At 46.5% G+C, this 25,197-nt stretch overlaps 1 protein-coding gene across 1 annotated transcript; it reads right to left on the bottom strand.

The window, feature by feature from the left end:
• Positions 1–5,899: 5,899 nt before the first annotated feature.
• On the bottom strand, positions 5,900–6,346 carry LOC138978819 (uncharacterized). The gene has a single exon (XM_070351638.1). The coding sequence runs from the start codon at positions 6,344–6,346 to the stop codon at positions 5,900–5,902; it is 447 nt and encodes a 148-aa protein (XP_070207739.1).
• Between the last annotated feature and the right edge of the window lie 18,851 nt (positions 6,347–25,197).

The following is a 25,197-nucleotide window of genomic DNA, read 5'->3' as shown; positions in this document are numbered from 1 at the left end:
ACGTAAACTTAGTAGAAAGTCTGTATGTAATTGGGCAATTTCTTCGTTTGGGTGTTATGGCATATGATGTTGTAAATCTTGGATAACTGATCACTGCACATGTATTTAAATCCACGTGGCCATTATTATCGTCATATGCTTTCGTTTAAGAAGTCAATACAGAAATAAGATCTCATACCTAGATACGAATATCCATCAAAGGTAAAGCCAAACTGAAATGATCACGGACCAAGGTGAGGGATATGTGGCAAAGATTGAGCTAAATTGAAATAGAAAAACACTACAAAATAATACATATAGAACATCGTATTACAGATAAGACTGGACACCGATTTAACAAAAAGAATACGAGCGGAGTATCTGTCTTCAGAATTTAACAAGGTAAGAAACACCATTCCTTGATGACCGAGGTAAAAGTCATCAAAGGTTAAAGGAATGACCGCCGATAAGAAGAAACCGTGTTGGAATTCTAAAGCAGAAGAGAAAAAAAAAGGAAGTCAATAAAAATGAAAGGCATACAAGAATGTCTGAAAGAAAAAAATGCTCCCAGACCGTAGCGCACTATATACCAAGCAAGCACTATGCACTTTGGGCAACACACACATAAAAAAAAAATGAGAGGATGATTTATGACACCAGTCCGGGGCCCCCTTTCGACAGGGACATGATTTACGTCATCATTCACTCGGCGCTGTAGCTAACGGAGCATGATTTATGAAATTCAAAACCATTCACTCCCTCCTTAGCAAGCCAGGGCCTGGTGGACCCGCTCCGTGTCTAGCCAGGCTGGGACACAAAGGCGTGAATGAAATGATTACCGGTGACCCGACACGGGGACAACATCGAGCCGGCATCGCTGATTTCCGCTGGGTGTCATTTTTGCCTGTATGGCAATATTAATCCCTCTTCCATAACTGCGCCTCTACGCCTTGCAGCGCCTCGTCCGTCATGTGTTGTGGGAGAGGGAGGGAGGAAGAATATGCGTGGAACGCCGGGGACCGCCGACACCTCTACATGCCTCTGCTCATACTTGGGATGCAGTCATATTGACGTTCTCTGGCGTATCTTGGCGTGGTGGCCTGTTCAGTTAGAGATGGAGGTCCTCTGCCGTTTGGTGTGGCAGGACTGGATGCAGGTCTGGTGAAGTCTGGTGGAGTTTGTTGTTGTTGTTGGTTGTTGTTGTTGTTGTTGTTGTTGTTGTTGTTGTTGTTGTTGTTGTTGTTGTCGTCAATGTCGATATTCTTGTTTCTGCTGCTAATGATACTGCTTATATCTTTCAATCTCAATCTTTTCGACATTAATTTTGCTGTTAAAATGTTGGACAACAGACCTAAAGCGGTGATGCCGAGTATATATGCCAGAAATTCCAGTGAAGCGGGTAGCGAGGGTTCTTCGAGTTTCACCAATGTAGAGTAGTTTGGGGCATATTAAACAGGATATGGCATAGATGAGGTTGCGGCTGGTGCAGGAGAACGTCCGTTTGATTTTGAACTTTTCTGGGACAGGCTGATCTTTCTTAACCCAGTGTGGGATTTTCAGTGGGGCGACCACCCCCAACCCAGCGCGTCCCCGGGTGGCGGATAGGGGAACGGTCTTCAGATATGGAGATCAGCCGCTTGCGGCCGCGGACCAAACTGGCTCCGGGTGGGATCCCGGAAAATCCTCCCCCCTGTGCTCTCAGGGTAGGACGTACGGGCCATGAGCTAAGGGTGAGGTAACCCCGACAGAAAACCCCGAATGCTGAAGACGGAGGACCCGGGCCGCACGGCGCATTCTAACAAACCACGGGTACACGCACTTACGCAAATGATGACACAATCAACCAGCACAGATGGAAATGGCGCTCGCCCATTGAGGACCCCCCAGGGTGGAGCAGCGTCGGGTCCCATGCCTCAAAGGGACCCAGCCCCAACTACTGGAGGTCCCTCCCGTCCGTCTTGTGCGGTCAAGAGGACCAAACAGCGGAACACATCTTACAGCGATGTCCCTTACTAGATGAGGAACGAAAAGAAGTGTGGCCGTCACCAACTCCCTTGCAGACCAAACTATACGGCAGTCGACAGGAGTTGGAGAAAACGACAACATTTATCACCAGTGCTGGACTGATTGTGTAACCTCTGCGAACGCCAAGAAGAAGAAGAAGAAGAAGATTTTGAACTTTTGGGGGGGACCGGTCATTGTGGTAGAGGGGCAAATGTGGGGGCAGGTGTGACAACGAGGGTTCTGACATGAGTGTGTGCCAGGCTGCAAAGCAACTGGCGAACGCAGAGAGAAACGAACCAGGGAATCATAAAGGTTAAGTTCCCACAGGAGGCTAACAGGGGTGGCAGGTTGAAAGTTTCACCAACAGAGGAACTGGATTTCAGAATGAACCAATTTTGTGCTCAAAATGTTGCAAAGAGGTAGGTTGTGGGGATGATGAGTGAGAACTGCAACAGCTAGGTCTGTCTGATCTGTTTGTGGTTAATGATGGCTGTAGAACCTTCTGCTTCGGGATGCACATTCTTCCAGATGATATCCCAAGATTAACAAATCTTAACATTCTAATTCAAATTCAAAGTTTAGTATATTAATCCAAAAATGATTTCATCTTATTCTTTGTCATTTCCTTAATCCAAAAACATATATAGAAATGTCATGTTCACTCTTAAAATGTACTCACATTATAGAAAATAGGTAAACTAGGCACTATACGTTCGCATGCTTCGCGGAGACGAGCTGGATCCGTCTCAGTGTACATGTAGTCTCGGTGTTGGCTGTTTTTTGTGTTTTTTTTAATGTCGATCTTTTAGTTTCAGGCCAACAGAATGGCTAACGTTTTTATATCGCTTCTGTGGGCCCAGTGTTGAGATCAGACAATTTCCCGTGCTAATTGTCGATCTCCAGTTTCAGTGTGTATGTGTTTGTGTGTGTGTGTGTGTGTGTGTGTGTGTGTGTGTGTGTGTGTGTGTGTGTGTGTGTGTGTGTGTGTGTGTGTACCCACGTTTCCACAGGTTTGGTTGCCTAAATCACCATAAGGCAACCATCCACACGTGGATGGCAACCTAAACTCTGGATGGCAACCTAATTGTGTGGATGGTCGCTTCATTTAACACCGTTAAATTGACTTTTTTGACGGAAAGAATGTCATAACAATGTTCAAAATGACATTCTTTCCGTCCTCTATAGGCGACGAAATAGGTCAAATTTTGTGCATTTTTTAGTGCAAAATTCTTCGATGCCGGAGCGAGTACTGCACCCAGTGCTGTTGTAGTGCAAGTGCACTAGAAAGGCACTACACCCAGTGCCGCCTCTTAGGTAACCATCCACACTTTAGGTATGTGTGTGTGTGTGTGTGTGTGTGTGTGTGTGTGTGTGTGTGTGTGTGTGTGTGTTTAGTCGTCTGTGTGTATAACTGCCATATTGTTCGTATGCTTTGGCACAGGCAGAGACAATCTTCATGGATGGCACATTCAACATAGCACTCGGATTGTTCTCGGAGATTTTTCTTTTGCATTCATGCGATATTTTTCGTTTGTTTTGGCACAGGCTGACACAATCTTCATGTATGGCACATTCAAAGCAGCACTTACATTATTTTACCAGCCTTTTTGCATTTTATGCAATTTTTTCCCCCTCACTTAGTGAATCTGGTGTTTTGACTTTTAGTCGACAAATATCAATGGGTTGACAAAACCAGCAGCTCCTCAATGAACAAATGGTCACCACAGACATTATGACAGACGTTTAACAGTGAATTTATACCAGCAGTAAGGCATCAATTTCAAAATGTTGTCCTGCCAGTAACGCGATGGCCGGTACAGTGAGTTCACTAGTGCGACATCCGACAGGCACGACACCCACTGGCGCGATCCACACCCACTGGCGCGACATCCCGCAGGTACAACACCCACTGTGCACGTGCACGTTATCACGCTATTGGATGTCGTGCAAGTGGGAATTAACCTTCCAAACTGGCGACACAACGGCTGTTTGTTCCATCACGCTCAAGCACAATGGAGACTAGTGCAAGATCTTGGCCTCAGAACATCACATGCAGCTGATCCCAAGGTGAGGACTAACCCAACCGATCACACCCAAGAACTCGCACCCTGGGCTGAGGTGCACAAGAAAGTTACCGACCCTCGTTTGTTTGTTTGTTTGTTTGCTTAACGCCCAGCCGACCACGAAGGGCCATAATCAGGGCGGTGCTGCTTTGACATGATTATAACGTGCGCCACACACAAGACAGAAGTCGCAGCACAGCTAGGCTTCATGTCTCACCCATTCACATTATTCTGACACCGGACCAACCAGTCCTAGCACTGACCCCATAATGCCAGACGCCAGGCGGAGCAGCCACTAGATTGCCAATTTTAAAGTCTTAGGTATGACCCGGCCGGGGTTCGAACCCACGACCTCCCGATCACGGGACGGACGCCTTACCACGAGGCCAACCGTGCCGGTTCGTCTATGTTGAAACATTCAGTCAAGTCATGACTAAATGTAAAAAGACACATTAGGAATCGGCAATTAAGGCCCCAAAGATGACAGCGAAGGAATCTTGCGCAAGGTCAAGGAAGATCGTGCAAGATCGAACGCGCAAAACAACCGCCAAAAGATCAAGCTTCACCAGCTCGGCCACCCCAGAGGCCCCACCCCAGGCATTCACCGCGATATCAGTCTCCATCAAATCAGCAGCCCCGCTAATCCTGAATATGGCTTTTCATCGTTCTCTGCACGCTGTCGCCCCGCGCCGCCTGTCCCTACATATGATATGTAATCACTGTAGCCGCCTGGCCTAATGGCCCCCACGGGACGGCGCAAACCGTAGTGTTGGTGATGAACGATCGCGCGGTCATGACTGCACAATTATAACTGCTATAACTCCGGACGCGCTGGAATTGAGCCGGTTTGATCTTCGGCCTCCGCCGGGCCCCGTAGCGGAATTAATATCATACCGTAAAACTGTTTTGTGTCTGACGGCGTGACGCCTGAATGGGCCTGAGCTTGCTGGTAGGGGAGTGTAATAGCGATTAGGAAAAAAGTTGAGACTGGATGTGGCAAGGAAGAACTTTTTTTAATGTGATTGATACCGTTAGAAATGGTTCTCTCCTCTTTTTGTGTGTCTTTTTTTCGTGCTCTGTGTGGAATGATATTCGGACTAAAAATGTGGTGATGGGTGTACCGCAATTTATGTGCATGTTTTAGATCGTGTAAATTGCTCCTGTGGTCGTATAGGTTTATCCCTTTCGTTGCAGTTTTGATGGAAAGAGTGGGGTGACACTGAGTGCACGGGGGTTGAGAGCTTGGGGAGTGAGAACAGATTGAAATTGATAGGGCATTCGGTACTCCAAAGTTTGCGTTCCTTCCTTCCTTCCTTCCTTCCTTCATTCCTTCCTGCCTTCCGTTCTTCCTTCCTCCCTATAAATGTGTTTTTCTTTCTTTGTTTTTTCTTCTTTTCTTTTCCTCTTTTTAACGTTTTTTTCCCCATAGACAGACGGACAAATTAGTGTTTTGTTTGTTAGTTTAAATGAATAGAAATCACCATCATCATCATCATCATCATCATCATCATCATCATCATCATCATCATCATCATCATCATCATCATCAGTCCCCTGACTGGGACAGTCGTCCGGGGGACATGAGGGCTGAGGAGGCAGAGACCCTTCTCCAGGCTGATCTGTTGGGGGCCATCGACAGAAGGTCAGGGAAGCTCATCTGTGTCCATTCTTTAACGTTGTTGGACCAGCTCTTCCGTTGTCTCCCGCGTCTGCGTCCTCCTTCCACGGTGCCTGATTGGAGAGGGTGTCATGCCTTATGACGTGGCAAAACAACACCAACTGCCAACGTTTGACGGTTGCCAGGAGATGCTCTTAATCAAGCTCAGAACATAGCCGTTCGTCTTGTGTTTTGTTTATGGTATTCTGATCAGTTTCCTTAGGCACTTGTTTTCGAATGCCTGGGTTTTTCGTTCATCGTCGGCGAGCTGTGTCCATGTCTCGCAGCCGTAAAGCAGAATGGAGACGACTGGTGACCTGAAGAGTTTCAGTTTTGTTTGGAAGCTAATGTTGCTCTTCCACACCATGTTTAACCAGGCCATTGCTGCTGTGGTTGCGGGGATCCGTATGCAGATTTCTGCCGTGCAGTTGTCGTCTTTCGACAGGGTAGCTCCCATGTACTTGGATCTTGACACTTCTTCCAGTGGCTCTCCGTTCATGGAGATGTTGGTGGTGGCACTGGTGGTGTTCTTGCTGTTGACCATGACCTTGGAGTTTTCTGTGCTGACCTCCAACCCATACGCACTGGCTCTTGCCGCGAGTCTGTTCGTCAGATGCTGGAGCTTGGTGACACTACCTCCCATGAGGATGATTCGAAATAAGCTCATGCACATGATCAGAACCGGTAGCGTGTCGCCAATGCAAGGGAAAGCATGCATGGTCAGGGAGTTTTCTCCCCTGACCCAACGCTTAGTAGTCTATACATCAGGTACAAGGCACTACAAGTTGATCCCGCATGCTTTGCCCTACCGATCTTACGGATGGTGATGGTATTACAGTGGTTCCCGTTAATTTGTCTAATATTGACCTTTTTTTTTAGTCACCGAAATGTTCAGAGGTCACAAGTCAGCAGCCGCGTTTTTTTTCTTATTATTCATCTAGCTCTTTATGCATGACAGGATGTAAATTTACGAAGGTCAGCATCAGTCTCATTAAAATAAATGTACAAGTAAAACACGTACACATTTGTACACGTTCATTATGGGGGCGAGGACGCCCCCATTCTATACGGATAGTTTCGAGGTTGACCATGGGCAGCGCCATTTTGTTGTGAAATACGTCATCAGTTTGTGTACACAGGAAGTTGTGACATCCGTCACCCTATGGGAGGGGTGACGTCAAAATTGTTCATCTGTAGAAAGTTGTGAAATCCGTCACCCTATGGGAGGGGTGACGTCAAAATTGGTCATCACAGAGTTTGTGTAACACAGGAAGTTGTGAAATACGTCACCCTATGGGAGGGGTGACGTCAAAATTGTTCAACAAAAACATGATATGTCGCTTTGTGCAGGGTCAACTGCAACAAACTCAAACCGAGCCATTCATACCTAGCTGTATTTGAGTGACTTATATACCCGACATTTTTATTTCTTATTTTTAGCACAGGTGTAGGAAAAATCATGAACCAAAATGTTATTTATTTTCTAATTTAACATTTTTTTTACAAATATGACCATGGTCTTTTAAAGATACAGTGACATTAAACATTGTTATGTTAAAAAAAAGAAAAAAGAAAAAAAGCTTTTGTGCACAAATCAGAAAATACATTGTACATTTTACCTACAGGCCAAACCGTGAGTGTCCGTGGCAAAGCCCGACCCAGGAAATTGCACTGATCTAAATTGTCAAGAACAGGCGCTTGCATTTGGATGTGTCCAATGATAGTAGGTTTGGTTGTGATCAATCAGAATAATGTAGGAATAAAAATGTATGACAGTTTAGTATGATGACATGTAATTCACATATGCTGAAATATGATATTATACATCATGTAATATTATTATGGCTGTTGCCATGACCATGAAACCCAACAAAGGTTTAATGTAATGTAATTCAAAATACCAAAACCGAGCACCTATTAATCTCGTCTTTGCGCGTGAAGATTGAGGCCGTCTGCCAGTAGCGGTTAGGTCATACAGTGGAACCCCTCTCTAGCGACCTTTAAAATGTTGACAAAAATCGGTCCTTGTGGAGGGGGGTCCTTACAGAGGGAGGGGGGCGGAGTCAGGGGGCCACAAAGAAAGTCAGATTTAAAAAAAAAAAGAAAACAGAGAAGTTTGAGTTGCTGACGACCGTTCCCTCTGAAAGCAAACTGCTTCGATTTCATGTTTGTCCTTGGTGTCCACCAGTTCTGGTGCATGTACTACCCTGGCCAAGTTTCCTCTCAAGACATCAAAGAGACCGCCCCAGTATACTCTACAGCCTCTGGGCGAACCACCTCTCATAGCTAAAACTGGGTCAATGACCCCTGGGAAGAAGGTCAGTGTCTATAAAATTTTACTCCTAGGCCTGCGGCGGTGGGTGCATGAACACTCCGCGCACTTTCCCAATTTTGAAGCTTCCGCGCATGTGAAACTCCCGCGCGTGGTGTATATGTAAGATGCGCGCGTGTTTTAGCAAAATGTGATGTGAAACTAGCGCGCGTGTCTTTGCTCGGTCAAATGTGAGACATTGAGACATTAACAACTGACACTTGTATATCCATGAAAACTGACACTTGTATATCTGCGGCCAGGGGGGGGGGGAGTATACCGGTACCATTTGAGAATCAGACCAAATGAGAATTGAACCATTTGAGAACATCCTTTTTTTTCAATCACTACATCGAAGGCCTGCGGCCCGGGGTTCACATGGGTTGGTTTGTTTGTTTGTTTCAAACCCACACCCATATACACACATTTCCCATTTAAACCATTTGTCGGCCCCCTGTCGATATTTATCGACTAAGTTCCTTGTAAATAGTGAAATCAGACAACTCGTACGTTATCTAGCGTAGCCTGAGACAGTGTACTTAGTTTCATGTTTTGACAGATTCTTCTCATATATATATATCACGCATTGTTCTATAACTTGCAAAGTTTCGCTTAACTACGCTTCGACTTGAATGTAAACTATTCAATAACAACAAAACCCGGCAATGTTTTCTTCATTCATTTTCTTCTTTCTGTCTCCCTGTCATTCATTTCTGAGCAACTTTTTCTTTGTTTTTTCTTTCTTTCTTTCTTTCTTTCTTTCTTTCTTTCGATGTTTTACTGATTTATGTCTTACTTTCTGTTTCAATCAGTGACACGGACACCCCCCCATCCTGAACTCAGGTCAAAATGAGTTACTTCCCTTCGGGTCTCATTTATCCCTGACAGGATGCCTTGGTTTTCTTTCTGTGGGTAAGAAATGGATTTGTTACTTATTTAGAGCTTTTCGTAATGTGTTAATGATATAAGCAGATTCGCGATCGTCGATAATGATTTTTCATGGTGTTGTGTATTTGTTAAATTACAAAGGAATTGATATGTAAGACAGTTTCAAGCGAGCTATCTTTCGCGTGATTATTTACTGTGCAAACAACTCTAAATATGGCAAAAGTGTCACGTGATAATCAACTTTGGCTACGAAGCAGACGATACTTTTTTCCGTAACCAGTTGGGAGTGATGCAACAATATCACGGTCTCCTTCCCACAGCAGTCTCAACATTTCGACTTGTTTTAACCTTAGAACGATGTCTTTATCATAACTGTGAAGAACACTGTCGAAGTCGGCCAATCTGCAATCACTTTCGTCTCAGTTAGGAGATAACTCTGTATTCTTGTTTTGATAGATTCCGCGCAGTAATTATGCATCCTGTCAGAGAGACCATGAGCGATAGCGTGGACCGATGATTATCAGAATGGAACACCCCCCTGTAGACTGAGAAAGGAAACAAAATTGAATCGGCCCCGCCATAGCCAAATAGGTTGAAGAGCCATTGATGTCCAAAAGCCAACCAACCTTTCAGTGGTTGCATCTTTTGGACAACGTGTTACATTTGTATGTATTGTGTATGCGAAAACAGTGTTTACCTTAAACCTCTACATTTTTATGAGGCTAAAAGGAATATTAACAAAGAAAGCTTCACGGTTTGCATTCTTTATAATCAAACATTTAAAAATGTCTGCTTTCAAGAAAAGACAGAATTCCCAAGAGTGCTATTTCACAGGCGACTTTGTTCGCAAAAGAAACAAGAAACCCATTTTTATGGGAAACAATTTAAAACTACTTTTCCTTTTTATCCTCTTCAATCCTTGAATATTTTTCTCAAGGGCTTTGAAATCCTTCCGCTGATATTGTTCCTCTTCTTTTGTATGCGTTTATTGCACTTCTTTTTGATGTCCCTCCAGTGTTATTTAACCGTTAAAAAAAACGACAAGTGGGTTGCTTTTCGAGACCCTCGGCATATTTCTCCGCCATTTCTCAAGCGACCGACTGCGCATGCGCATCTCGTTAAAGGGGAGTAATCTCAATGTGTGAAATATTCAAAACAAGAGAGATTTTCTTGGAGGCCGGTAAAAATGAAAATGAGAGCCATTACCGGATGAGGCGGTATTGGGCAAGCCGAAGTGGGCGCCCTCTATGAACAAGAAGGGAGTGATCGGGAATCCCCGCAGCGCCGTAAAGAAGACTTCCTCGCGTCTTGGCTGGAAAGGTCTTCCATATTTTTTGGAGACGCGGCGAGGTCTTGGGGGTCACATAAAAGCGCTGTAACCTTAAGTTTTATCTGAACCTCCGGATCAGACCCTCCTGGCCGAGACTGCCAATTTCCATACAAGTTCATGCGAGCAAATCTTCTAATGTCTTCCTTCGGTGGCCGGGCGACAACCTCTCGGGGCAGTTAGCGAGCGGGGGGAGGCGGCAGGCTGGCACTTTGCCTCTCACCCTCGGCTTATTCCTCGCATCTGCCGGCGCTAAAAAGAAATTAAAATGCCAGCCAATTTTGCAAAGTTTCTGAAGCCAGCTTGTATCATTTCTAACCCCAGCTTTGCCCAGCCCGTTCCAGGGAGCTCGGGCAAAAAAGTTTTATTTTACTTCTCAAATCTTCTTCCTCTTTTCTTTCACCGGATTCTTCTTCTTCGTCTGCTTCTTCTCCATTTGCCCACTCGCTTCAGCCTCCCCTTCCAACTTCTCATCCTCCTCCCTTCCCTCTCTCCCCCTCTCCCCGTCCTCTCTTCTCCCATTTTGTGCCCGCACAGCTTTCTTTACTTTGGCAGGCCGCCCTATCACAACGACTTAGCTGTCAGAGAAAATTCGCTCCAAGAATATGCACGGCCGGTTCGGATTTGACTGCAATCACAAGCTGAAATTGAAAGGGAAAACATGAGATGCCGCACAGAGGAATCGAATATTTTAATGTCCCTGTTTCGCTCGGTAACGAGTGGAGAAGTTTTTAGACCTTTGGACCCCTCGATCACCTTCCTTCTCTACCCCCCCCCCCCCCAGCCCCTTTTCTACTCCGCTACTACCCCCCCTCCCCCCTCCCCCTTGCCCTGCGCATCCCTCCTCATTCTCCCAGCTCCCTCCACATCTCCTGGAAGCTTCATTTGGAGGATCGATGACGATGAGAAATGATAAGGGAAGGAGAAGAAGATTGGAGTGGAGACTTGAAGTCTGGTCAGGGATCAGGTCCAGTTTGGGCTGTTTGGGCTGCAACCCCCCCCCCCCCCCCACGTCCCTTCCCTTCATCATCATCGTCGTGGGTTTACAGTAACTTTTGTAAAGTTTCTGTATGCTGTCATAGATCTCTGAGTGGATGCATGTTGTCACGTTTCAATATATCACTCAAGGTGATTATGAACCGGTTAATTACTACTAATTAACTAACCACACCACGATCCACTCTCGCAGTCATACAATTAAATAGAGTCAACAAAAGTATAAGTTTCAGACGCCTGTTTATGTATAAACTCTCCACCTCCCTCGAGCCTTCACTCAAAATATGTTCCTTTTACGTTCTCAACACGTAAAAAACCAGTGTTCACTGACAAAATGCCAGTACTATGTAGAAAATTATAGTAACACGCTGAACCCGTGTAAATACAGTCGAAATGAGAATGTTCTGTTCGAAAAGCTCTAGTTCGTGCAGGTGTCACACACCCCACGTTGTCACTACTCCAATGAAATCATAGATACGAAAAGACAACGGTGGTCAACGGGGTGCGTACGACATGGTGCACTTAGCTTTATCTCTGCTGCTGCTGCTTAGCCGGTATGCTGGTTAGTCGGTTCGCTGGTTAGCCGGTCCGCTGGTTAGCCGGTTCGCTGGTTAGCCGGTCCGCTGGTTAGCCGGTCTCCTGGTTAGCCGGTCTCCTGGTTAGCGTAGCCTCAACAGTTCCCGCCAGAGTCAGCCGTGCCGATGTTACGGGAACGTAACGAACGAACGAAACGAACGAACGAAGGAAGGCTGCAAACAGAAAGCATCGGTGCACTAAACATGTCAGCTACCCCTCACCCACCACCTTAAAACATGTCATCTTTAAATATCTCATCGAGCACGTGGGCCTGCACAAAACTGACTTTTTACAACAACAAAACAGCCATTTTCCGTCCTTCTCTCCCTATCTGCAAAAACCATATACAGATTAGTATTTTAGCGTCACAGAGAGTAAATTATGCGCTAACCTGGAAAGAACAACAGAGAGTATTTCATTCCACAACACAGACTCATCAACAGCGTTAAATAATGATTTATTACCTCAAAAGCCTATGATTGTAACTCTCAATGGAAGCAAAGTCCGCCTCCTCCCTGGAACAGTCTCTGTTCGTCAACAGTGACCCAAAACGTCCAGAACCCCTTGTCGAATCCTTATGCGAAAGCCATCGCCGACGAAGGAAATGTGACGACTTGTCCTCAGCAAAATACGTGGCAGAGGAAAGGAATAACTTGTGGAAGTTCCCCTAGAGTGCCGAATATGATACTCGGTGAAAAACCATCATACTCTAGTAACTGTGTGTTAGGTCCTTCCCCTTCTGCCGCTGGGTGTCAAGTGTGTCGTCCTTGAGTCTCTGACAGACCACCTAGCCAAATACACGTGACTGACCTTGTCACCAAACCAGTCCAGCTATACACAGTTTTGCCTCCCCAAGCAGGAAAAAGACACGAGAAACTCAATCCCTGAAAATCCCGTGCGCGCTGTCAGCGAAAAAAACCGTCAGCCCTATGACAGCAGAAACCTGCACTGTGAAGCTCGTGCGTTTCAAAACATCCGTGCTCGGGAGCACTGTCAGCAAAAACTCTGCTGTGTCCAATATCACGCACAGGCGCTTTCTATCATACATTGACCCAGAACAGGCACTCCACTGAGTGACGCTTTCTTGGTCTCTGTCACCCGATCGTGACACACCTCCCCTCTTCAAGACGAAACCTCGGTTTCGCTCACAGTCATGTTCTCCTCTACAGCCCGAGAGAGAAAGTCAGCTCCAACATTGTTGGCGCCCGGAATGACGCGTACCGTGAATTGGTACGGTTGGAGAATCAACGCCCAGCGCATAAGTCTGGCGTTTGCCAACCTTGCAACCTGAAGATATTGCAGAGGTTGATGGTCTGTTTCCAGACAGAAAGGTCGTCCTCAAGAACGAGCAACCACTCGTTTCACCCCTGATGACTGCAACCTTCTCTGTCTTCTTGTCTTTGTTCTTCTGGTCTTTGTTCTTCTCCCCGTAGGCTGTCCTCTCTATGTAGGCGCGCAGCAGGTTGGCGTGGTACAGGCGTGCTTTCCCGTGCATCATGATCCTGTAGTCGTTCTGGCCCACCCTCGCTGTCACCTCAAAAGGTCCTTGCCACTGCAGTTGTAGCTTGTTGTGTTTGACAGGTAGAAGTAGCAACACCCGTTCTCCAATCTTGAAGCTGCGCGGCCGTGCCTTGCGGTCGAATCCTCGCGCGTAACGCTGCGCTGCTCTTCCCAGGTTCTCTTGAGCCAATTTGCAGGTCTCTTCAATCCTGTTCCTGAGTTCTACGATGTAGGTCGCTGTCGTCTGCACCTCCTCGTCAGCTTCTTCGTCCGTCCAAGCTTGACGCAGGATAGCCATGGGACCGCGTACCTGTCTGCCGTACAACAACTCAAATGGGGAAAAACCCAAGCTCTCCTGAGGAACCTCGCGGTATGCAAAAAGCAATGCTGGGATGTACCTGTCCCACGTGCGTGGTTTCTCCTGAGCTAGTTTCCTCAGCATGGTCTTCAAGGTGCCATTGAACCTTTCCACCAGTCCGTTGCACTGAGCATGGTAAGGAGTGGTGAAGTGCTGCTCCAGTGATAGCAGTCGTGCTGCCTCCGCCATCACTCCTCCCGTGAACTGCGTGCCTCTGTCGGTGAGTACCTCTGATGGAATTCCCAGCCGGGACCACATAGTAACCAGAGCCTCAGCTACTCGCGTGGCTTCAATCGATTTCAGAGGGATCGCCTCTGGGTATCGAGTAGCGTAGTCCACCATGGTCAAAATGTATCTGTTTCCGTCCTCAGACGCAGGCAAGATGGGCCCGATGATGTCCACTGCCACCCGACGAAAGGGTTCGTCGATGAGCGGCATCTTCTCTAAGGGGACCTTCCTCACCCTTCCTTTGGCAACCACCTTCTGGCATTTATCGCAGGACGCACAGAAACGTCGGACATCCGTGCAGATGCCTGGCCAGTAAAAGTGGCGCCAGACACGATCCGTGGTCTTCTTGGTACCAAGATGACCTCCCAGAATCGAGTCGTGTGCCGTTGCCATGACACCCTCGCGAAACTCGCGAGGCACGACAACCTGTTTGAATGTACCTTCTTGGTTGCTGAACTCACGGTAGAGCAACTTCTTGTCCCTGAGGAACTTTGACCTCCCATGCTTCCCGCTCAGCTTCACCTTCCCCGACTTCGCGTGCTCCCGAGGAGTAGCTAAGGTCGGGTCAGAATCCTGAGCCTTCGCGAGAAGCGCGGGGGTCACGTTCCCCAGGGCAGCTCGTGCAGCAGGTAGGGGTTTGAGAGGTTTGTCCTCTCGCTCCGCCTGTGCCCGCGTGAGCACTGAAATGACGTCGGGAGACCGATAAACGGGAACCTCCCTGGTGACGCCGTCCACAAACTGAACCCGGTTTCCAATGAGCAGGTCGCATGGAGGATCGTCCATGACGACGGCCACAATGGTCCCCGTGAACAACGGGGTTACGACCTTGATCACTGCCGTGTTCAAGTCGTAAGCGTGAGATGCCTCGGCCATTCTCACCCTGATGCTGTCTCCTGTGTAGGCCATAGCTGGAACTAGACTCGCCCGAACCACTATCATGTCTGCCCCTGTGTCCCGCAGACCTTCGCCCTTCACTCCGTTAACGTAGACGTTGCAGTGGGGCTGGAAATGTTTCCTGGAGCACGGAACGCAGAGTTGTGGGATGGTGCATGAGCTCGTGACGTCCCTGAACTCCTCACTGCCAACGAAGTGAACGCCCTTCTGGTCAGCCTGTCTCTTGTGGCAGTCCTTCTTCACGTGGCCCCGCTTGTTGCAGTAGTAACACTGGATGTCAGTTCTGGAACTCGATCCCTTGTGTCCCTGATCGTCCTTCCCGTCCTTGGGTCCTGAAGAACCCGAATTTCCCGTTTTTCCTGGCCGTGAGCCTGAAGATTTGCCGGAGATCGCCTGGGCGTCCTCGTGCACTCTGATCCAGTCGGCTGCCTCCTGAGTAGTCTTGGGCTGGTGCTCCTGCACGAAGGTCACCACCTCAGGTCGCAGGCTGGACATCAGTTGTTCCATGACTATGAGGTCGGCAAGGTCGTTGACGGTCCAGTCCTTTTCGGCCATCTCCACCCAGCGCCGCAGGTAGAGGTTAAGGCGTGCCACAAACTGATGACTCAGCTCGCCGCTCAGTCTCTTGCTGTTACGCAGACGTCGTCGGTAGGCTTCAGCAGTCAGGTTGAAGCGCTGGAGTAACGCCTTCTTAAGTGCCTGATAGTCTCTCGCCTCGTCGTCATCCAAAGCGTTGTAGAGCTGCAATGCGCGTCCCTTCAAGCAGGTGCTAAGGCGGCTAGCCCACGTGGCCTCTTCCCACTTCTGGTCAGATGCAATGCGCTCAAACCGGCGTAAAAAGTCGTCGAGCTCGTCCTTGTCATCGTCGAACGTCGGCAGTCTCGTACGGTCGGCAACAAACGTCGGCGCGCTAGCCTGAGTAAGCGTACCCTTCTCGGCCTGTAGCCTAGCTAGTTCTAGCTGGTGATCGCGTTCGGCCTGTTTGTCCTGTCTGTCACGTTCTGCCTGTCGTTCCCTTTCCTGTCTGTCACGTTCATCTTTCTCTTTCTTTTCTTGTCTGTCTCGTTCATCTTTCTCTTTCCGTTCTTGTCTGTCACGTTCGTCTTTCCTTTCCTGTCTGTCTCGTTCAGCCTGTCGTTCCCTTTCTTGTCTGTCAAGTTCGTCTTTCTTGTCCTGTCGGTCACGTTCTTCTTTTCTTGTCAGTCGCTCAAATTCTTCCTTCCGTTCTACTTCTAAGCGTTTTAGAACGCTTCGGGCTCTAACGCGTGCGTCTCGCTCAGTCGGTTGCTCGCTCCCAGGAGTCTCGAAAGTTATTCTCCTCGTAGGAGATCCCCCTGTAGCCATGGTTAGTTTTAGCAAAGCTTTATTACCAAAGTAAGTCTAACGCAGCTATAGCTAGAACACGCGGTGATGAAAGCGGTGGATACAAAAATCCAGCAACCGGAAAATGCAGAAGAAAAATCCAAACAGTGTAGAACAAAACGCGTAGCCTACTTTATGGCTGCTTTTTGCGGTGAAACAAAGTGTTTCCCACAGCCGTGGCCTACTTTATCGGCTGCTTTTTGCGGTGAAACAGAGTGTCTCCCACAGCCTTGGTTAGGACAGAAGTCCTCGGACCCTTCCCCCCCAAAATTCCAACAAAGTCAAAAAATGGAGAAAAATCCAAGTAAAACAAGACGGTAGAAATGTAACCTGTTACGGAATGCGAAACAACAATGTAGAGAAAACTGAGTAAAACGAATAACAAATCCGCTAACCCCGCTCAGCTCTCTGCAACGGAAAACTCTGAACGTACAACAACAAAGATTCACAAACAAAGGAAAGGGAAGTAATCACAGTTAGCGCATACAATAACTCACAAATTACAATTTACATTTCCTGCAAGATGTGAATCGCTTAAGGTGTGGTATATGATCAAAACTATACAAAAAAGGGTAGCACCAAGCAGAAAATAAGTCGAGCACTGACGAGATTATCTGCTCTTAGTTCTCCTTAATTGGTGGGTCTTTATCAGTTGGAAATTAACTGAGTAAATCCCGGCTTGGCCCCCACGTGTCACGTTTCAATATATCACTCAAGGTGATTATGAACCGGTTAATTACTACTAATTAACTAACCACACCACGATCCACTCTCGCAGTCATACAATTAAATAGAGTCAACAAAAGTATAAGTTTCAGACGCCTGTTTATGTATAAACTCTCCACCTCCCTCGAGCCTTCACTCAAAATATGTTCCTTTTACGTTCTCAACACGTAAAAAACCAGTGTTCACTGACAAAATGCCAGTACTATGTAGAAAATTATAGTAACACGCTGAACCCGTGTAAATACAGTCGAAATGAGAATGTTCTGTTCGAAAAGCTCTAGTTCGTGCAGGTGTCACACACCCCACGTTGTCACTACTCCAATGAAATCATAGATACGAAAAGACAACGGTGGTCAACGGGGTGCGTACGACATGGTGCACTTAGCTTTATCTCTGCTGCTGCTGCTTAGCCGGTATGCTGGTTAGTCGGTTCGCTGGTTAGCCGGTCCGCTGGTTAGCCGGTTCGCTGGTTAGCCGGTCCGCTGGTTAGCCGGTCTCCTGGTTAGCCGGTCTCCTGGTTAGCGTAGCCTCAACAGTTCCCGCCAGAGTCAGCCGTGCCGATGTTACGGGAACGTAACGAACGAACGAAACGAACGAACGAAGGAAGGCTGCAAACAGAAAGCATCGGTGCACTAAACATGTCAGCTACCCCTCACCCACCACCTTAAAACATGTCATCTTTAAATATCTCATCGAGCACGTGGGCCTGCACAAAACTGACTTTTTACAACAACAAAACAGCCATTTTCCGTCCTTCTCTCCCTATCTGCAAAAACCATATACAGATTAGTATTTTAGCGTCACAGAGAGTAAATTATGCGCTAACCTGGAAAGAACAACAGAGAGTATTTCATTCCACAACACAGACTCATCAACAGCGTTAAATAATGATTTATTACCTCAAAAGCCTATGATTGTAACTCTCAATGGAAGCAAAGTCCGCCTCCTCCCTGGAACAGTCTCTGTTCGTCAACAGTGACCCAAAACGTCCAGAACCCCTTGTCGAATCCTTATGCGAAAGCCATCGCCGACGAAGGAAATGTGACGACTTGTCCTCAGCAAAATACGTGGCAGAGGAAAGGAATAACTTGTGGAAGTTCCCCTAGAGTGCCGAATATGATACTCGGTGAAAAACCATCATACTCTAGTAACTGTGTGTTAGGTCCTTCCCCTTCTGCCGCTGGGTGTCAAGTGTGTCGTCCTTGAGTCTCTGACAGACCACCTAGCCAAATACACGTGACTGACCTTGTCACCAAACCAGTCCAGCTATACACAGTTTTGCCTCCCCAAGCAGGAAAAAGACACGAGAAACTCAATCCCTGAAAATCCCGTGCGCGCTGTCAGCGAAAAAAACCGTCAGCCCTATGACAGCAGAAACCTGCACTGTGAAGCTCGTGCGTTTCAAAACATCCGTGCTCGGGAGCACTGTCAGCAAAAACTCTGCTGTGTCCAATATCACGCACAGGCGCTTTCTATCATACATTGACCCAGAACAGGCACTCCACTGAGTGACGCTTTCTTGGTCTCTGTCACCCGATCGTGACACATGTCACATTGCAGGTCCAGTTTGAGTTAATTTGGCTCTCTTCTCTTATCCACCTGTGTTGGTTTTACAGTAACTTGTTTTATAGCTACTGTGTATGCTGTCATAATGTCCTTCTTTTCTGTGGCTGAAGGGTGCGGGAGTTGTCATTTACCCTTTGTCGGTTACGTGGGTGATTCGTAACTGAGTTTTTGTGGTTGGTAGGCTGTAGCTTTCGTTCACTGTGGGTTGTTTGTTTGTTTGTTGTTTGTTGTTTGTTGTTTGGTTGGTTGTTGTTTGTTGTTTGTTGTTTGTTGTTTGGTTGGTTGGTTGGTTGTTTGGTTGTTGTGTGTTTGTTTCTTTGTTTGCTTTTTGTTTGTTTGTTTGTTTGTTTGTTTGTTTGTTTTTAGACCTTTTTATCCTTCTTTCTGGCGTTCTTTCTCACACTGATTTTGCCATCTCGGAATGAATAAAGAAGAGAAAAAGAACATAATACTACTATCGATGATCCTTTATAGATCTATTTTTGTCTGTCGTTATTTGCTTGTTATTTCTTTCTGCCTGCCTGTCTGTTTGTCTGTCGTACATTCTATCTTTCGTTCTTTTTCTCATAGCCGAAGCCAGAAGAAGATGAAAGCAAGGTGACAACAACGAGAAAGAAGTAAAATAGTTGAATTTTTGGGATCATCAATAATTTGATTATTGAATCTGTCAATGAATCAATAAATCAACCAATCAACCGGCTGACTACTAATTTAGTAAATAGGTAAATTAACCTGATATCGTCAAGGGGAAAAACACCCAAGAAATCAGACCTTTACGAAAATGTCCTGAATGAGGAACATTCTGTGTAGATAATACCGTGTCACAATCACAAGAAGCCATCAACCTAATTTAGCATACATCATTGGAGTTTGCGTGCACATTACGTCACAACGATTATATTGCCTGTCATGCATTCATGCCAGTAATGACCCGAAAACATGGAGACTCGCAGGGACTGATGGGATTGCATCGTGTGCAGATGATAACCTTATATCTGTAAAACCATGGCGTATGATTGGATGGCAGGGCCAGACAGGAAGTGTCTGCACGCAAGATCGCAAATAATAGTGGATCCGAGTGGCCTCCTTTGACCTTTATATACCCAGGTTATCGTTCTTGTTTTCTCGTTTTCTTTATGTCTTTCTTGTTTGTCTGCCAATAACAGATAAACAATAGCTGCTAGTATATAGCGTAAGAGCAAATATAAAATCATTGTATTGCTCATAAAACCATCAGTATAGAGCTCAATACATTATTATCATCGGCTATTTGAAGACAGGATCATCATTCAAATACATATGAGATATATATAGGCTGTCCTTGAAACTGATAAATCCGTCCACAGCAATAACAGGTATGATAGCATTTATGTATCAATATTTTTTTTCTATTTTGGCCGTGGAGGGGGTGGGGGTGGAGGGACCAGGGAATGGGGGGGGTGCTTGAAGCGTGCGTGCGTGTGCCTGCGTGTGTGCTTACTAATTTTGCTTAGCCTTGCATGTAGGCCAGACGCCAAAGAGACGGACAATTGTTCATAATTATTATCATAAAAATGTGCTTGAATCAGGGATGAAAGTCAGAAATATGCAACAGAGATTAGTTTTGAAAGTTAGTCAATAAGGATTTTTTTTAATGACATCTGTTTCTATAGTTTCGTTTGGAAAAGTACTTCAACCTATCTTTGACTATCCTGATTTTAGAAAGAATATAATTATTGATAGACGAGGGCATATGGCCCTTCGTTACAGTAATAGATAACCCATACCCCGGAATTGCCTAGGGTAAAAAAACCAGTTTCTTAAGGGCCCTTGAACAAACAGCATGCAAGTTGATATCGACACAATACAGACGCGGAAGAGCAGCAAGGACAGAAACTTGTGGGAGTTTGAAAGGCGACTGAGGATGAAGGGTAAGAGTAAGAGGGGAGTACCCCAAGGTGAACGATGTGTCCCTATTGATTGACACTTGTCTCAGACCATAGGAGATGAGACACGACGGAGAAGAGATGGGGGGGGGGGGGGGTATAGAGGGGACTGAGGGAGATTGGATGAGGGGGGGGGGGGGGGGAGGCAGCAGGATGTAAGAAGAGAGACAGAGAAATGTTACAATTCTATTCCCGTGATTAGTATTGAGCGAGAAATAGATGGCAGGGGGCGCGCCGAGAGGGGATCATCTTTCGCACCTCCGATTTGCGGCCAAATACCAATAATTACACTCAGTGCCTCTATCGGGGGCCCGGCATTAGGGAAAGTGTGGGCAGAATAGCGATGCGGACATAAAACATCATTAGAAAAGGGCCACACACATCAGGGGGAAGGGGCAATTTGATCTACGTTCTCTCCCTGATCCCAGACCTCGCAGCCAGCACCCCGCGATTTCTTTTTATCGGAAGGCCCAGCGACGTTGGCGAGTGGACAGGGGTCAGAGTCCCCGGCCGGCCACTGGTCACTTCTGATTTCTTAGCGGCCCGTCGCGGCCTGGCATCAGGATATTGGCAATTCCAGCTTCCCTCAGATTGCGGGAGGGGATATTAAGATGTGGCAATACCTTCCTTCCCCCATCCATCTCCCACCCCGTTCCTCCCCCACCATGATAGCTGGCTTCCAGTCACTTTGGGAGGAGTAGGAGAAACACGTCCTGTTCAATATGGCCGTTCGCGTAGCCCGCCCTTTCCATTTCGTTTATCAAAATCAGCTTTTGAGGAGTGCTGGCTGTTCAGTCCCTGGACCAAAGCTGCCTGAGCCCCGGGATGGCTACAGATGCCGGCCAAGATTCCACGAGGCGTAGATCATGAATCCCAAATGAAGACTCCCTCCTTCCTGTCCTGACGGCCCGAAACAAAAGCTCTCTCACTATCCCCCTTTTGTCCCTACGTCTCTCTGCTCCGCCACCCCCTCCCCCTTCCCTTGTTTCTGTCTCCTCTCTTACTTTGCCCCGCCCCTATCATTCCCGTCTTTCTCTCTCCTTAGCTTTTCTTTCCGCCTGTTGTGTGTGGTGATCCGTGTTGTGTGAGTGTCCATTGCGTGCAATCATCAGAGTGGGGGAGCAGACTGGAGCCCTTCTCAAACCTTGTCAAATCATCTTACCCCGCCCCGCCTCGCTACTCGCCGTCTTCGCTTTCACCCCAAAGTCCGTCGTTTCAATCAAATTCCTCCTCCTGTTCTTCGTCTTCGTACGACAAAAAAGATTCACGTGAAACTGACAGGAGAAGTATTTTGTGAGGTTCAGTCTTGGATGTTGGGACATGTGGTGGATGGGGTGGGATTTGGGAGGCGGGGGGGGGGGGGGGGGGGGGCAAGGTGGCATTGGGCAAGGGGAGGGACAGGAGGAGGGGGGGGGGGGCGGAGGTACAGGACTGACGCTTACTTTTGTTGTTACTGATCTTCAATATCTTTTTTCAGCCTTGGATGCTGGAACATTTCGAGGAGCCCTGCGGATTGGGTAGGGAGGGGAGGGTGAGGGGTGGGGGGGGGGGGGTAGATTACAGGACTGGCGCCCGTTTTTGATGTAACAGTTCCCCTCATGTTACTTTCTTGGTCGCTTGGTTCATGTTCGCAGTACGAGTCACAGCTGTGACGCAAGCGGAAGAAGTTTTTGTTTTAGAAATCATGTACGTCATTACCTCATTATAATTGCTTCGAGTCTTGATTGAAAAAGAAACAAATCTGCCACACAGTAAGAATTAGTAATAAGAACGAGTTTGCGTGGTTAGACTTTTGAGAAATATTTTAACACTCCGTGACTAAGTTGGAGCAGATGAAGGCAATTGGAATTGATTAGTTTGTGTGGATGTACAGCTGACTCCCATTTCGAGGTCAGCTTTGTTTTTGTTGCAGCTGTATCATAGCAAAGGTCATGAAGTTAGAGAAACGCACAACACGATGAATCGGCCGGTTTAATGAGAAGGAGCAAATCAGAAGCTGAGGATTGCCTACATGCATACAAAAAGAGAAACAGAGATACATAATAATTATGCTCATTTTGTTTGCCCCGAAAGTAAAGACCCTATCACTTACACTTCATTTAACAAAATTACCCCCAATGCGATAAAAAAATATATTAAAAACAGTTAGCAGGCCGAATAAACGTAAAAGGAAGTAAAAGGCAAAAAAGTAAAAGGTCAAAATAGAAAAGGTGGTAAAAAAAAAAGTTTTTTAAATAAAACACAAAAAACGGCAAAAGCGATGGGGAGCTAGAACATTGAAGGAACATAAAAAAAATGATAATCATAAAAAAAGGCCCACGCGTTTGCGTGCCGACCCTGGAGTGAGGGTGAAGTGTGTGCGTGCATGTCAGCGAAACAGACGTCATACCCCGCCCCTCATAGCGCGCTGCTCCGCTCCCGCTGGCTTGCCATCGCGTGCACATTCTGACACATGTCTTTTTCGCTTCATTTCCATAACACTTTTTTCTGTGAGTGTTTTTTTTATTGCTATTGTGTGTATTGTTTTTTTCTTCTGTTTTTGTTTGTTTTTTGTATGGTGTTTTGGTTATTCATTTTTCTTATCTTTATTTATTTAGAATTGGTTTTTGCGGTTTTGTATTTATATTTGTGTTGCCCTGACTTGCCCCCAGCTTTGGCTGTTTCTATTGCCCGTCTCTGTGTCTCTGTGAGTCTCTTCCCCATTCTGTCTCTATTTTCCTAAATTTATCTCTGTCTCTCTCCCCCCACCTTCAACCGAGCCACAAAAAAACTCTCTCTGTTTATCTGTCTTTTGTCGGTCGGTCAGTCTGTTTCTGTCTATCTCTATGTGTGTCCACATGTGTCTCTCTCTCTCTCTCTCTCTCTCTCTCTCTCTCTCTCTCTCTCTCTCTCTCTCTCTCTCTCTCTCTCTCTCTCTCTCTCTCTCTGCCTTTGTCCGTCTGCCTGCCTGCCTGCCTGCTTGTCTGTCTGTCTGTCTGTCTGTCTGTCAGTTTTTCTCTCTCTCTTTCTCTCTCTCTCTCTTTCTTTCTTTCTTTCTTGCTCTCTCTCTCTCTTTCTCTCTCTCTCTCTCTCTTTCCCTCTCTCTTTCTCTCTCTCTCTCTCTCTCTTTCTGTCTCTGTCTGTCTCTGTCTCTCTCTGTCTCTGTCTCTCTGTTTCTCTCTCTCTCTGTTTCTCTCTCTCTTTCTCTCTCTCTCTCTCTCTCTTTCTCTCTCTCTATTTTTCTCTCTTTCTCTCTCTCTATTTTTCTCTCTTTCTCTCTCTCTCTCTTTCTCTCTCTCTCTCTCTCCCTCCCTCGTATCTCACTGCGTTTATTCACCAACACCACTGACCTCGCAGTAATCACCCTATGCAGAGATATTCACAATGATGGCCAAAAGACTGCATAAGGGGGGGGGGGGGGGGTCGAGGGGAAGTAAGGACGACCTACTGTAGAAGGAAGGAAGGAAGAGGATTGAGGGAAGGGCGAGAAAGACGACCTGGTTGATCGGTAGTGGACTTTTCTATCGAGCACGACCGTCATCAGTCTTTGGGTGGCACTACACAAATATCTCCCATGGATTCTCAGTCAGTTGGTACCAGTCGCTTTGTGTTTCTTCTGGTCCCCCATTCCAGCCAAGTCAAGCTAGACCTTTTCTTTGCCCTCTACGTGCATTGTGAACATAATCGAGTTTTTGTCCGCAGTCCGTTCTTAAAGAGACAGGGTGCTTTTGTTAAAGATATGATCTTTTTTCTCGTAGTGGACGACCAATGTATAAGACAGCAAAGATCTGTCGGAGTTGTTACGTGAGATAAGAGCATTCTTCCACTTGGACACACACCTTCGTCTGTGTTCATGGGCTGAAACTCCCACGTACACTCGTGTTTTTGCACGAGTGGAATTTTACGTGTATGACTGTTTTTACCCCGCCATTTAGGCAGCCATACGCCGCTTTCGGAGGAAACATGCTGGGTATTTTCGTGTTTCTATAACCCACCGAACTCTGACATGGATTACAGGATCTTTTCCGTGCGCACTTGGTCTTGTGCTTGCGTGTACACACGAAGGGGAATAAGCCACTAAGCAGGTCTGCCCATAAAAGTTGACCTGGGAGATCGGAAAAATCTCCACACTTAACCCACCAGGCGGCCGCGGCCGGGATTCGAACCCTCGACCTTCCGATTAAGAGGCCGACGTCTTACCACCCCGCCACAGCGCCCGTCATGGACACACACCAAAGCTTAAAAGCGCAGAAATGTTCTGTACAGTGTGGGATTTTTTTTTATTTTTTTTTTATTCAGTAACGCATGTGTTAGCTATTAAAATCAAGTGATTCAAACGAAAGAAAGTTACTCCACGCAGGCAGCCGCCCGGCTGTTGGTTTAAACAGTGTTTATTCAACAATTTATATGTATTTGAACATTATACATGTTACGGATCATCAACAAGCTCAATGGTGGTGACCCTAACGGGAGAATTTAAAAATGTGGATTACGATAACTTGCGACGAGACTGTTGATTTTGGAATTTTGTCCAACCGGAGGAATGGTTTTATTTAATGTGAAAGCCTATTTCTGAATATTTCTGAAATGTCCATAATAAAAAACAAAAAAACAATAACAGATGACAAAGGAAAAGTAGAAGAGGGTCCATACTTAACTCTGCTTTTGAAACGCTTTTTGAATAGATACCTTAATGGTAAAACCATAAGGAAACGCTTTCCTGTCGGAATACAATACAGGGTATCGGTAGCCGACCGTCTGGCTGATTCACACACAAATTTGATACAAGATCACAGTCGCTCTTGGGATTTTTCCTTTGTGTGGAATTCGGATGTAAAAAGCGAATAGGTAAGAAGAT

Source organism: Littorina saxatilis, linkage group LG1, assembly GCF_037325665.1.
Source record: "Littorina saxatilis isolate snail1 linkage group LG1, US_GU_Lsax_2.0, whole genome shotgun sequence".
Lineage (NCBI taxonomy): Eukaryota > Metazoa > Mollusca > Gastropoda > Littorinimorpha > Littorinidae > Littorina > Littorina saxatilis.
The sequence above is the reverse complement of the archived record's forward strand: the minus strand, read 5'-3'. Positions and strand labels throughout refer to the sequence as shown.

Bases quoted from the DNA above. Each gene is read 5' to 3' on its own strand.
- LOC138978819 (XM_070351638.1), bottom strand. From the start codon at position 6,346: ATGGGAGGTAGTGTCACCAAGCTCCAGCATCTGACGAACAGACTCGCG.